Source organism: Neopelma chrysocephalum, unplaced genomic scaffold (genome assembly GCF_003984885.1).
Source record: "Neopelma chrysocephalum unplaced genomic scaffold, ASM398488v2 Primary Assembly neopelma1_201, whole genome shotgun sequence".
In the NCBI taxonomy this organism is placed as follows: Eukaryota; Metazoa; Chordata; class Aves; order Passeriformes; family Pipridae; genus Neopelma; species Neopelma chrysocephalum.
This window is the reverse complement of record NW_020897863.1, coordinates 93,245-106,190: the sequence shown is the minus strand read 5'-3', so window position 1 is coordinate 106,190 and position 12,946 is coordinate 93,245. Positions and strand designations below refer to the sequence as shown.

Genomic DNA, 12,946 nt, shown 5'->3' with positions numbered 1-12,946 from the left:
TCTGCTGGAGAGACTGTTGGAAATGGCAGCTCCTCCTTGGGATTCTGGAATCTCCTGGTAGAACCAAAAGCTGGAGCTTTGGTTCCCAGGCAGGGGAAGGTGTGGAAACCTGGGACAGGGGTTGGAGGGGGTGGGATGGCAGGGATGGAACTTCTGCTGGAGGTTGGAGCAGGAGACTCCAGGAGCAGTGGGAGCAGTGGGAGGCTGTGGGCTCAGGAAGGGTGTTGGGGTGGTTAATTCTGACTTGGAAAGGATTGGAATTGGGTGCCCTGAGGCTGTAGCTGGATCAGGAGCAGTAAATGGGTCATCCCAGGGCATCTCCTTCCCTGGGGATAGGGACAGGTGTTGGAATTACTTTCCCTTTCTCTCCATGTTGCTTCATCTTTGTGGATGTTTTACCCTCTGGAATGACAGTGTGAAATCCATGCACTGTCCTGTGCCATTCCTTTCCTTTTCCCTTTCTCCTCCTTCTTAATTTTTATTAAGAAAACCTGTTCCCTGGTCAATCACTTCCCATGAAAGACATGGAAAGTGAAATACCTGTTCAACAGGAACCCAGTGAGTGTTTGGAAAATACATCTGTTTATGCTTCTCCTCCCACTCTCCAACGGTCAGGGAAGAGGCTGGATGGATCAGGGATGTTCCCTAATTTCCCAGCCCAGCTGGGTCACTCTGTCCTGCTCAGAGGTCGCTGCTGGCCCTGTGTTGAGGTTGAAGTTTGGGAGCTGCTCCTTCCCTTCCCTTTTGTACAGAACCATTCTTTCCATGTTCCTGGAATGGTGTGAACCACATGGCTGGAGCATTCCAGCAGGGTGGGATCAAATGCCAGGTTTATTTCCCAATTTTCCCAGCCTTTTTTTCCCTATTTTTTTTGACTGCTGGGATCCTTCAGAGGGCTCATCCTGTAGGAAAGGCTGTTCCAGCTCTGCCTTTGGAAAACAGGCTGGAAAGGTGCTGGTCCCACCTGCCTCTGAGCACTTTCTCCCTGGAATTCCTGTGCTGGATGCAATGATTCCTTCCTGAGGGCTGTTGGGGGACTGGTTTGCAGCAGGCTGGATATCCCTGCTAACTCCTTCCTGCTGTGGGAGCACTGGGAATGCTTCCCTGCTCCTCAAGTGGCCATATGGCATTTTTCCATTGTGTCACCCAGCTGGCACAACATGAAAGGAGCTGTTCCTGAGGATCCTCTGCCTCTGAGCTGGGGAATGTAAAGAATAGGAGAGGAGCTTGGATAAAATATTGGAAGCATATTGCTTGCCCTAGGCAGCACTTCCAGCCTGAGCATTCCCAGGGACAGGGGCTGCTGCTGTATTGGAACAAAGCTGCTTCTTTTTGCCAGGTTCCTTGGCTTTTCTGACTCTGCCTTCTGCAGGTTTGGACTAAAAATTTCCCCTGGATGTGCAGTCTGCGTTTTTTTGGGAAGAGTTAAAACACTTGCAGCACTTTGTCTTAAGGAAAATGGGTTTATTGTCACTTGGAGTGATGCTTGAACACAGATTTTGGTCTTTTACGTGCAGACACACAGGGCAGATTTTATTTAGTTTTTATTCATCAAACATCTCCATTTATTTTCTTTAGAAGCTCCTCAGCAGCATCTGCTGTAGGTGACTCATTAAACAGAGCAAACTTGTCTCACAATGCAGCTGGAAAACACAGAATTCAAAGCCTGGCATCTTTGTCTTTCTGGAAAACAACTTTGTCCCTGCAAAATGCTCCCAAAACTGCAAATGTTGGAGGCAAAATAAGCCCAAATTAAAATAGTCTGTCATCAGCAGAGCTCAGCTGGTGAATCCCACTCCAGTGTTCCAGGCAGTCACATGAAAACTCAATATTTTGGGAAGAATCAAGTGGTGGAGGAGGGGAGGGAGCTTGGCAGGAGTTCAGGGGGAAGAATCTCGGATCCCACCTGCAGCTTTGGCTGAACACTGGGGATGTGGTGGAACAGAAACTGGGGGACATGAGGCAGCAGAAAATCCAGGGCTTGGGCCTGCAGGGCTGTAGATTATTTTACCAGCCCAAAGCCCAGTCCAGTTATAATTTCCCAATACAAAAGGATTTTTGGTTTCCCCTGCAAAGCTGCTGTGTCACCTCAGCAGTGCTGGGTTTGTGCAGCTCAGCAATTCCTTCTTCCTTGGGCAATGATTTTCCCTGTGGTTCTTCACCCTCTCCAGCCTCACCACATGGCAGGAGCTTCCTGAGGAATATTTTATGGCCTTTTTTGCCTTTTGCAATAATCCAACGGGCTGCCAGAACCTCATTGTGTTTTTGTAACCTGCCCCAAATCCAACCAATACGATTTTTTTTTTGGATTACTATTAAAAGAAAATTGATAGGAATGTAAACAAATAAAAAACACCCCCCAAAAGCTCTCCAAACCAATAAAATTGTGTTTGGGAAGGCTTGAACAGAAGGACAATGAGCTGTTGCTCATTAAATTGCTCTGCAAGCCTTCAAATTCACTTCCTGGGTTGTTCTTGTTACTGCTGGAAGTCCTGGAATTCTGGAGAGCAAAGTCCAGTGACAACATTTAAAATAAATCCTGATTGTCCACCTGTATTTCCATCCTATTTTGGCAACAATCACAGAAAAAACTCTCTGGAGCAATGTTTCCATATCAAACTGCAGCCTCACGTGCATGGAGGTGTCTCAGGGAAGCAGGACAGGGCTGTGTGGTCACTGCAGGTGATAATTCACATTAAATTCCTCCAGTAGCTGGAGGCAAAGTGTCCTGAGGGGTGTTTGGGGCCCAGGGCTGCTGCAGAGCTCCAGCTGGGTCAGCCCTGAACCTGGAGAGGGGGAAGATCAATTTGGGACAGGAGAGGAGTGGGAGGGAGGTTGTTTATCATACTCTGTTTGGAATTCTCCTGCTCTCCAGCTGCTGGGGGTCTCATAATCCTATAAAATGAGTATTTACATGCCTGTGGTTCTGGGTTTCTCATTCCTGGCTGGGGATGTCCAATTCCTGCTCAGTTAGGGGAAATCCCATTCTTTGCTGGTCTCCTGTAAAGCTCCTTCTGTCGAGCTTTACATCATCATCATCATCATCATCTCCTTCAGCTTTTTGGATGAGAATGTCCCCCTTCTGACACATCTCACTGTGCTCCAGCTCCTTTGATCTTCTCATTCCCTTCCCCTGGAGCTGAGAAGTTTCCAGGATCAGCTCCTTCCCCTTTCTTTGCAAGAAGACTTGTCTGCAGGAAGCAGGAGACTTTGGGAAGGTCGTTAGGCCTGGCTAATTAGAGAGCCTTTCTTGGGGAATTCTGCACATGTGCAGCCCCCAAATTAAAACCTGCTATCACAATTAACAGGCAGATGGGTTTTCATGGTTCCTGACTCTAAATATCCTCCTGTGGCCTCAAACTCAGAGCCATCTCAGGTATCTGGGGCAGGAGGCTGAGGTTGCTCTGTGGCACAAAGTGCTTCTTCTCTGCCTGGGGTCCCCTTGGAGGATGTTTTTGGGGTGTCCTCAGTGCCTACAACCTGTTGTCCCCTTGTGTGGGGAAGGTTTTCTCCCTCAGAGCACTTTGGGCTCTGCTGAAGGCAGAGATTTGGTTTGTGTTTGTTTACTCAGGGTTGTTATAACAGAATTCCTGCCCTGCTCCATAAAAGCCCTGTTTTAGCAGCAGATGACAATAATCTTCAGAGCAAGGGCAGGAAACACAGCTCAGCTTTGCCAAGCTGAGGGATTTTGGGTGGGTGGGGAGACCCAGGAGCTGCTGAGGGCTGGAGGTGCTCTGTGGTTCAGCCCCGTGGATTAGAGGGGAATCTTCCCAGATCACAGGATGTGCTGAGCTGGAAGGACCCACAAGGATCAACACGTCCCATTTAGTGCCTAAATCAGTGTTGACCTGGCTTTGTAAACCTCCAGGCTTACCTCAGGCTGAGTTTGGGATGTCTCTCTGGCTGTTTTTCCTGGAAATTGGAGAAAAGCAGTGATTTGTGTAGGACTCTCAGTGCCTCTTGCTGCCCAGGGAGCAGACTGGCATCACCTGCACCTCAGACCTTCATTTCCCCCAGGTCCTGCAGCTCGGGGAGGGCCAGAGCAGCTGCTCATTCCAGGTGTTCCTGAAGGCCCTGTTTCAGTGGGAATCTCTCCGGGCTGGGGTTTGAAAAGCCCTCCAAACGTCCCCCTGGCTTTGAAATGGTGCCACATTTGGGAGGTTTGGCTCCATGCCTCCAGTTATTTTTGAAGAGAACAGGAACCTAAAAATAACCCTGTGTACTTTTCCAGGCAGAACTGGCTGGTTTTTGGGAGCCAAGTGTTTGCACGGAGGCGGCTGCAATGAGCCATCCTGGGAATTTATGGCTCTGTGGAGCTGCTCAGGCACAGGGAGACTCCCAGTCCAGCCCTGGGTGAGATCCCAGCCCTCCTCCAGGCCTGACCTGCCCAAATTCCTGCTCTGCACACACCCACTGCTCTGTACCTCTGCCTGCTTCTGACCTGCTGCTTCCCATCGACTTCCAGATGCTGTTGGGTGTATTCCTGGCTGAAAAAAACCTGAGTATAAACCTGGTTTGCCTTCTAAATTTAGCAGCAGTGCAGCTCTGGGGGTGATTTTGCTGAGCTAATTATCCTGTTAGAGAAAGCATCTCCTGCATTGTCTAATCAGATGAAAATATCTGTGTTACAGATGGTCCCTTCCATTCATTATTCACTAAGGAGATTAAGTTTCCAAGAGAGAGGGAGGAGCAGGGTTGGGGTGGGGACACTGGAAGAGATTGAGAGACTGGGATGGATGTGTCCCCTTCTCCCTGGATGACCATCATGGACCATGTTCTGCTGCATCCTGGGGTTGATCCAGCTGCATTTTCCTCACCAGTTCTTGTTTCACTCTCCAAATCCCTGTAAACCTCGGAGCTGTCTGGGATTTCAGGGGAATTCTGTTGGATTCCCTGTGTCAGTTGGTGGGGAAGGAGCTGCTTTCCTCCTTGGAGGGAGTCCTTTATTGCTCACTGCCCCAGTGGTCAGGGATCTCTGTCCTGTCCTTGAGGGGAGCAGGTCCCTGCTCCAGGAATCCCTGCCTTGCTTCCAGAGGGGAAAACTAAGAAAAATAGCCCATTTTCTCCCAGCCCCAGTTGACCATCTGGTTATATCTGTGCTCCAGTGTTTTTCCTGCTGAGATTTTCCCCTAAGCCTGAGCTGGGGAAGCAGAGCCACAAAAATAGATGTGTCTGAGCAGGGCTGGGGTTCATTTGAATTGTTAAATGGCTCTGGCTTGCAAATGTTCATCCTCCACGGGTGATATCAAGTTAAACAGGGAGATTTGGGTTATAAATGCTCCTCTAACCACCCAGGCAGGACAAACACACTGGGAAACTGGATCCAAGGAAAGCCCAACAGCCACTTAGGTTGGATTTCAAGACCTTTATATGAAGCTCAGCATTTCAGGATCGTTTCATGTTACGCTGGTTCTTTGTTCCCTTTCAAACTGTGGCTTCAGGATTGGCCTTCCTGGCTTTTCAGATGTTTTTCTTTCCCCTGTTAGTGTTTGAAAACCCTGTGGAGACCTTAGAAACTGGTGGTGTGGAGGATGCCAGGGAGAAGCTGACTTGCAAAAAGTGTTGTAAAATAAATACAGTTGCCTGTCATGTGGGTTTTCTTCGACTGTGTCTTGGTTACTCAACCATGGAACTGTTTACTACATGACTTGGAGGCAAAATTATCTCTTAAAATTCATCTAGAGATGGGCTTCATTCACATACAGAACTCCAGAAAAAATGCTTCCATATATGAGGTGAAAAGAACCCATCTTGGAACTGCTGTTGCCTTGAGTTTCTGGTTTAGGTTCTGCCCAGACCCAGCAGGATGTTGGGGGTTGGGTCTCAGAGTTCAGCCTCCAACATATCCTTTGTTTTTACTGGAGCAGGGGTGTCAGAGGTGCATCCCCTCCCAGCAGGGGGGAGAACACAGGCCTTAATTCTAGTTTTAATCTCATTTCAGCCCAGCTGCTTGGTGGAACAGGTTCTCCTGGCTCACTGGTGTTGCTCTGACCTGCTCTCTTCAGTGTGTTCAGTCTCTTAACGCTTGAAGCTCTTGACAAAGTTCCTGATCTCTTCCCTGAAAACCCTCAATATTCACTTTTCTCAGCCCTCTTGTGTACATTTGGACTCCTTTTTTTGGTGTTTCTTATCCCTCCTTTCCTCGTGGGAGCAGCCCCACTGCTCTTGGCACCTGTGGCTTTGTCCTCCGTGGTGGCACAGCCAAGTCTTGGCTCTGAGTGCTTCCCTGGGACAGTGCCCAGCTCAGCCAGGGAGGGGTGGGAGCTGTCCCAGTGTCTGCACTGCAGTGCTGGCACTTCTGAGGTGTCACTCCACTGCAATCTGTGCAGCACAGGGATCCTGAGCAGTCAGTGTGGTTGCTTTGATGTTCTGTGATAAACCATCCCCTCACCCCTCCAAGGGCTGTCATTGTCATTAATTACAGAGCTGCATCTTGTTTTTCCCTCTCCTCCTCTTATCTTCCTCTCCCAACCCTCCTCCTGCCTGACCTGTGGCACAGCAGAGGGTTCCCAAAACACCCCTGGGAAAACATTCCTCTGGGGAGAGCTTTGTGCTCACCTGGGGCTGCTGTGGTGCCATCAGGAAGGTGCTGCACGAGTCACTGGAGTCAGGACTGTGTTTCTTTTCAAATAAGATCTTTCTGTTCCTTCATTTCCATCCTGAAGGTGGTGGGAGCAGTTGGGGTTTGTATTTAGCACCACAGAAATCAGGTGCTTGAGCTCAACAGGAGCCTGGATTTGGGTTCCCAGCAGGACTGTGCACAGCACCTCTGTCCCTGTCCAAAGGAAAAGGGCACAACATTAACTCCTCTGTGTGTGTGTTTTTGTGTTCTTTGTCTGTTTTTAAGCTGGAAAGAGGTGACTTCCTCTCAGAAGAGTGGAGGGAGAGAATTGCAAACACAAGGTACAGTACAGCCATTGAGTGCTGCTTTATGAACTGGAGACTTGGGAGTTTGTATAATGGAAATTGGGAGCCTGGCCAGCTTTTTATATAGAATTTCCATAGCAAATACCAGAAGTTGATCTGCCAACTCCTATATTGGCCTCTTTAGATCCTGTTTTCTGACTGGAAGAATGGCTTTAAATGCATGTCCCATGGTATTACATCCAAGGGTGTATCCAAGATAAATCCTGGTTGTACAGACAAGCAAAAACCTCCATTTGTTTTGCATATCTCTGTAGTTCCTGTCAGGGATTCTGGCAATACACTAATTATCTTGGCTATGGGGGCTCACTTTCCCTTTAATAAAAAGCAAAAGACCCAAGTGAGTCTGTTCCAACTTAAATTGAAAATTCATTTCAGCTAATTGTCTTGAAGACTTATTTGTGTGGAGAACTGTGCAGAGGGTCAGACTCCTTTTTCTGAGGGAGCAAAAAGAGGGAGTAAATTTGTTAAAAACCATCAAAGTCGTCTGTATTTTTAAAGCTTTGCATTCTTCCAGCCTTATGGGCAGAAAAAAGAAACCCTCTTTATTTTTATATGACCTTCTGGGCCACCCTGTTGTGTGGGGGAATGAAGGCAGTTGTCAGAGAGGGCTCTGAAAGCCTTCAGTTGTGGCAATTCCTGGATTGCTCCCAAGGGAATGGTTTAGGAGCAGGGCATGGAGGAGGCTGTTGACTTCTGCTTTATTCTGGACCTCAGTTCCTTCTGGAGGTGCCTTTTCATCTGGGGACAGACTTGTCCCAGCCTTGCAGCTCCCTGGGGTTTGGCTTTGCTGCTTCTTGTTCCAAGGGCACCCTCCTCTGCTGCCTGGGCCACTTCCCTTCAACTCAGTGAACTTTTTGGGGCAGTTTTTGGCTGCAGGAGCTCTGAGTGCCCAGGGAAGTGCTGGGAGGTGTTTATTTTGGGTGTCTCAGTGTCTCAGTGCTCTGCACAGACCCCTCACCCTGGTGCAGAATCCCGGGATGGGTTGGGTTGGAAGGACCTTAAAGCCCATCTCATTGCAGGGACACCTTCCATGGAGCAGGGTGTGCTCCAGCCTGGCCTGGGACACGTGCAGGGCTGGGGCAGCCCCAGGGAATGGTGCTGGGAGCAGGACATGGCCTTGCAGGACGTGTATTCCAAGGGCTTGGCAATTCCCGGGATCAGGGTGCTCTGGGCCCCTGTGCCCTGCACGTGCACACGAGTCCTGGCCAGCAGGAGCTCTGTGCAAACACCCATCTGCCAACTCTGGCTCTCCCCCTTCCTTTCCTGGATGTTTTCTACTCCCATTAATATGTTTGGCTCTTTTGCAAGGCCTCTTTTTTGGCACATGGGGAGGAGGAGGAGGAAGAAACCCCTGCTAGCTTTCCTTGCCAGGCAGGGTTTCCCAAATTTCCAAGTGCAAGGCGTAGCAAGAAGAGCTTTTTTTTTTTTTTCCCCTTGGTGTATAAACATTTTTTTCATTGGTGGTTTTTCACAGCTTTGGCTGCTGCTCTTAAACTCGGTGTCCTTGCTGAACACATTTCATGTGTGGAGGCTCTGGCAGGGGGGTTTTCCAGCAGACCTCTCACAAAGGAACCAGCTCTCCATGTGGAAACAATGTGCCAGAATGGCTCTTTGTAGAACCCTGGAATATCCTGAGCTGGAAGGGACTCACAAGGACCATCCAGTCCAACTCCTGGCCCTGCCCGGGACACCCCAACAATCCCACCCTGTCCCTCAGAGTGTTGTCCAAATGCTCCTGGAGCTCTGGCAGCCTTGGGGGTATTTGTTTTTCAATCTGTGGCATGTTCTGTTTCTCTCTCAAACTTTTACCCTTTGTGGGGTTCTACCTCTGGGCAGGTTTCTGTGTTTCCACATGACTTTGTTCCAGGAGCAAAACCCCCTCCTTGGATTTTCTAACCTGGACAGAAAGAATCGACTCCTCCCTTGTGGGTGGGGGTGAAGTGCTGGGTTTAGGGCAGGGAAAACGTGCTCAGATGTCACTGTCATGGCATTACAGGGAATTTACAGCTGGAAGAGCAGCAGGTTGTGGACTCCCCATCCCTGGAAGTGTCCAAGGCCCGGTTGGAGCAACCTGGTCCAGTGGAAGGTGTCCCTGCCCGTGGCAGAGTAGAACTCATGAGCTTTAAGGTCCTTCCCAACCCAAACCATTCCATGAATCTAAACCATATTTTGCTATTTTCCTGTAATATTTGAAATGCAGGGGAAGAAGCACCAGGGTGAAGTGGGGCTTGTTTGCTGAGCATTGCTCTCCACGTGTGGTGGGAGTTGCTGTGTTGGTGTTGGATCTCACCCCAGCAGAGGGTGAAAACCTTCCTTGTCACGTTGTTTTTATGTCAAAACTCCCAGGAACTGCCGGAGCAGGACACTTGTGAATGTTTTTAGATGTAATTGCCCAGGCTGAAGGTAAAGCTGAGGGCCTGGTTGGGTCCCTGAGCCAGAGGAAGGTGTTGGGTGGGTGGGAGCAGCCCTGGAGTTGGGGACAAGCAGTTTGTCACTGTCCCTGTGACGTGGCTGGGGGGGGTTGTGGCGTGTTCTTGGCTCCCTGTTCATCAGCCTGACCTTTCCCTTGCAGTGTTATTTTTGTGAATAACTTTGCCTTTGGCCCTGAGGTGGATCACCAGCTGAAGGAGCGATTTGCGAACATGAAGGAAGGTAAATCCCGCTGGAAGTGTTTGTCTCTTGGGTTCCTGGTCCCTGTGGGAGCTGGGGTGGGAGGGGAACTGTCAGAGCTGGGGGTTTGTTCTGTGCCTTGGGGCCAAGTGGCTGCACCACAGGGGTTATTTCTTGGGCTTTCTGCTTCCCACCTTAACACCTCCTCACCCCTACCTGGCTCCTTGGAGGAGGAAGACTGTGGAGCAGAGTTGGGCTGGGAGGAGCTGCTGCTCCTTCCTTATCTCCCATGGGAACCTACAAACCATGCAACAGCCAAGGCCAAACTTCCTGGTTCCCTGGAAGTGTCCAAGGCCAGGTTGGACGGGGCTTGGAGCAACCTGGGCTAGTGGAAAGTGTCCCTGCCCATGGCAGGGATGGGACTGGATGAGCTTCCAACCCAACCCTTTGCATGATTCCAGCTGCAGAGGCTCTGGATAGTCAGTCTATAATTCCATGTGGAATTCACTTACTGGGTTCCCCTTTTTGAAGTTGTCACATTTAGTACTTGGTGTTAACTAATAAATAATAAAATAGGATTACACACTGATAAAATGTGGGTGCTGCCCAGGGAAGGGAATGGAGCTGGGAAGGGGCTGGAGCAGCAGGAGCAGCTGAGGGAGCTGGGGGGGCTCAGCCTGGAGAAAAGGAGGCTCAGGGGGGACCTTCTGGCTCTGCAACCCCCTGACAGGAGGGGGGAGCTGGGGGGGTCGGGCTCTGCTGCCAGGGAACAAGGGACAGGAGGAGAGGGAACAGCCTTGAGTTGTGCCAGGGGAGGTTTAGTTTGGATATTAGGGAATATTTCTTCATGGGAAGGGTTGTAAAGCGCTGGCCCAGGGCAGTGGTGGAGTCACCATCCTTGGGAGTGTTCAAACCACGTGTGGACGTGGTCCTTGGGGACAGGGGTTCATGGTGACCGTGGGGGAGGGTTGACAGCTGGACTTGCTGATCTTAAAGGTCTTTTCCCACCTTAAAAGAGCCACCATTCCCTAAAAACGTGGCCATTGTCCCTGTTTGTCCTGGTGCTTCTTGGGAAGTTGCAGCCTGGGGGCACCCCCTGACCCCACCATGGCCCTGCCTTGGCCCAGGGTGGCTTTTTTCTTTGCTCTTAACCACTGGGATAAGTAACAATTTTATTTGGCTGTGGCAGAAATTCCAAAAATAACTATTTCTGAAAAGAAAAATGTGTGGTGTGAACAAAGAATCTGTGGCTTCCCATGGCACAGCTTTGTGCTGAAATAAATAATGGGACTTTTGGGCTCTGTTGCAAACCATAAAACCCCCCAAATTAAGCTGTTTTCTTTAATTTTACTGGTTTGGTTTTTAATTTTTTAAATGTCTTTAATGGTGGCTTAAAAGCAGTGGCAAATTGGGGACGGTTCAAGCACTTTTTATAATGAGGAAACCTTATTTCTCTTTCCAGAACGTGCCCAGGCTCTGCCTTGGGCTGAATGACCCCAAATACCCATGAAATGGAGATTATGGCCTTTAAATAAAAGGGCTTTGGGGGCTTGTGTATGAAAGATCCCAACTTGGAAGGAGATAATTGAAATTTCTTTAGATTGCCACTGAGAATCCATGTGCTCTTTCTTTTCCAAGTGTTTTAAATCTGTCATTTTAAAGTGATCCTTGAGGTGTCACCTCAAAGATTGACTTTCTTGGAGACTGTCAGAATGAGAATTAGCTAATTTATTCTTCTTAATGATATACAAGTGGTAGTTTTGTAGGGCTGCTCTTTAGGGCTCTGTACCAGGTTATATTTAATAAGTAGTTATTTCTAGAACAACCCATGGAGCTGACTTTGCTTTGCTTTTTTTCCCTTTTCTTTTTCCAGGTGGGAGAATTGTGTCCTCAAAACCTTTTGCACCTCTAAATTTTAGAATTAACAGTCGAAACTTGAGTGGTATGGTTGTCCTTTTTATTGTTCCTTACACTTGGGGGTTATTCATTTTCTGAACATGTCTGGGGTGGGATTTTGTTTCGTTATCTGAATGAATTATCTGGGGTTTTGTTGCTCTCGAGAGTTGTGTAAATAACTAGAAGATGCTGTTGGATTATTAGAGCACAAGTGCCAAAGGGACATGGATTTAAACCCAGACTACCTAAAAAACACACCCAGCACTGGAACAGACACTTTTTATGGGGTTTGTGCTGCTGGATTTTGGTGTTTGGACCATCAAGGTGTCCCTGGCTGGGCAACTTTATAGCTGAGGAGAAATGAGGTGTTCAAGGGTGAGATTCATTTCTTTGGCCACAAAGAGCTGCAGGGACTCCCAGGTTACACTGTGGCAGATTACATCTGGCCAGGTGAACCCCACCAGTCATGATTCCTAAGGCTTGGAAGTTATGGAGCCAGGCTGGGAGAGCTGGGGGGGTTCACCTGGAGGAGAGAAGGCTCCAGGGAGACCTGAGAGTCCCTTGCAGGGCCTAAAGGGGCTCCAGGAGAGCTGGAGAGGGACTGGGGACAAGGGGTGGAAGGACAGGACAGGGGGAATGGCTTCCCAGTGCCAGAGGGCAGGGATAGATGGGATATTGGGAAGGAATTGTTGGCTGTGAGGGTGGGGAGGGGCTGGGATGGAATTCCCAGAGCAGCTGTGGCTGCCCCATCCCTGGAAGTGTCCAAGGCCAGGTTGGATGGGGCTTGGAGCAACCTGGGCTAGTGGAAGGTGTCCCTGCCCATGGCAGGGGGTGGCACTGGATGATCTTTAAGGTCCTCCCAACCCAAACCATCCCAGGATCCCCTCAAATGGTCACCTTTGAGCTCCCTGTGTGCTGTACACTGAGCAAACCAACCTCCCCCTGCACACCCAGGCCCCGGGGCTGCTTTATTGCCAACAAAGTTTATGTTTTTCTTCTCCTCTGAACACCCCAGACTTGAGATTTGCCAACGTTGTCCTTTGCATGAACTGCAGTTTTTGAGGTGTTAATGCCCCTTGTTGCTGGTTTTGCTTCTGAGCTGTTTTAAACTTCCATTGTTGGAACTGGGGCTGTGCTTTGCAGGGCCAGGAGTTGGACTCAGTGATCCTTGTGGGTCCCTTCCAGCTCAGCATATTCTATATTCTGTGAAATTTTTCAAGGAAAAGAAGGATCCAAGCTGGGCTTTACACATATTTACTGTGTCCAGTGCAAAACATTCCCTAAATTTGAAACCCCCTTATTCCCCTCTCTGTGCAAACGTGGTGAAGAACTCACTGAGTTCCAGATTTCAAGCTGTGTTTGGTTTTGGCCTGACACTCCCAAACTGCTTTTCAAGAATAGGGATTTATGGACTGTCATGAAGCAAACTGTGCCCTTGGGAGTTATTTTTATTAGGCTGGAATTGTTGTGGATGTCCCACTCATCACACACCCAAACCTGCCCTTGGAAACTC

General features: G+C 49.2%; 1 protein-coding gene across 5 annotated transcripts in view; it reads left to right on the top strand.

The window, feature by feature from the left end:
- The window catches only part of DOT1L (DOT1 like histone lysine methyltransferase), a 69,653-nt gene that overhangs the window by 28,161 nt on the left and 28,546 nt on the right, over positions 1–12,946 (top strand). For all 5 annotated transcript variants that reach the window (XM_027703074.1, XM_027703073.1, XM_027703072.1 and 2 more), the window contains exons 8-10: positions 6,848–6,903; positions 9,500–9,579; positions 11,411–11,479. In XM_027703074.1, coding sequence (XP_027558875.1) covers positions 6,848–6,903; positions 9,500–9,579; positions 11,411–11,479 — 205 coding nt within the window. The remainder of the gene's footprint in view (positions 1–6,847; positions 6,904–9,499; positions 9,580–11,410; positions 11,480–12,946) is intronic.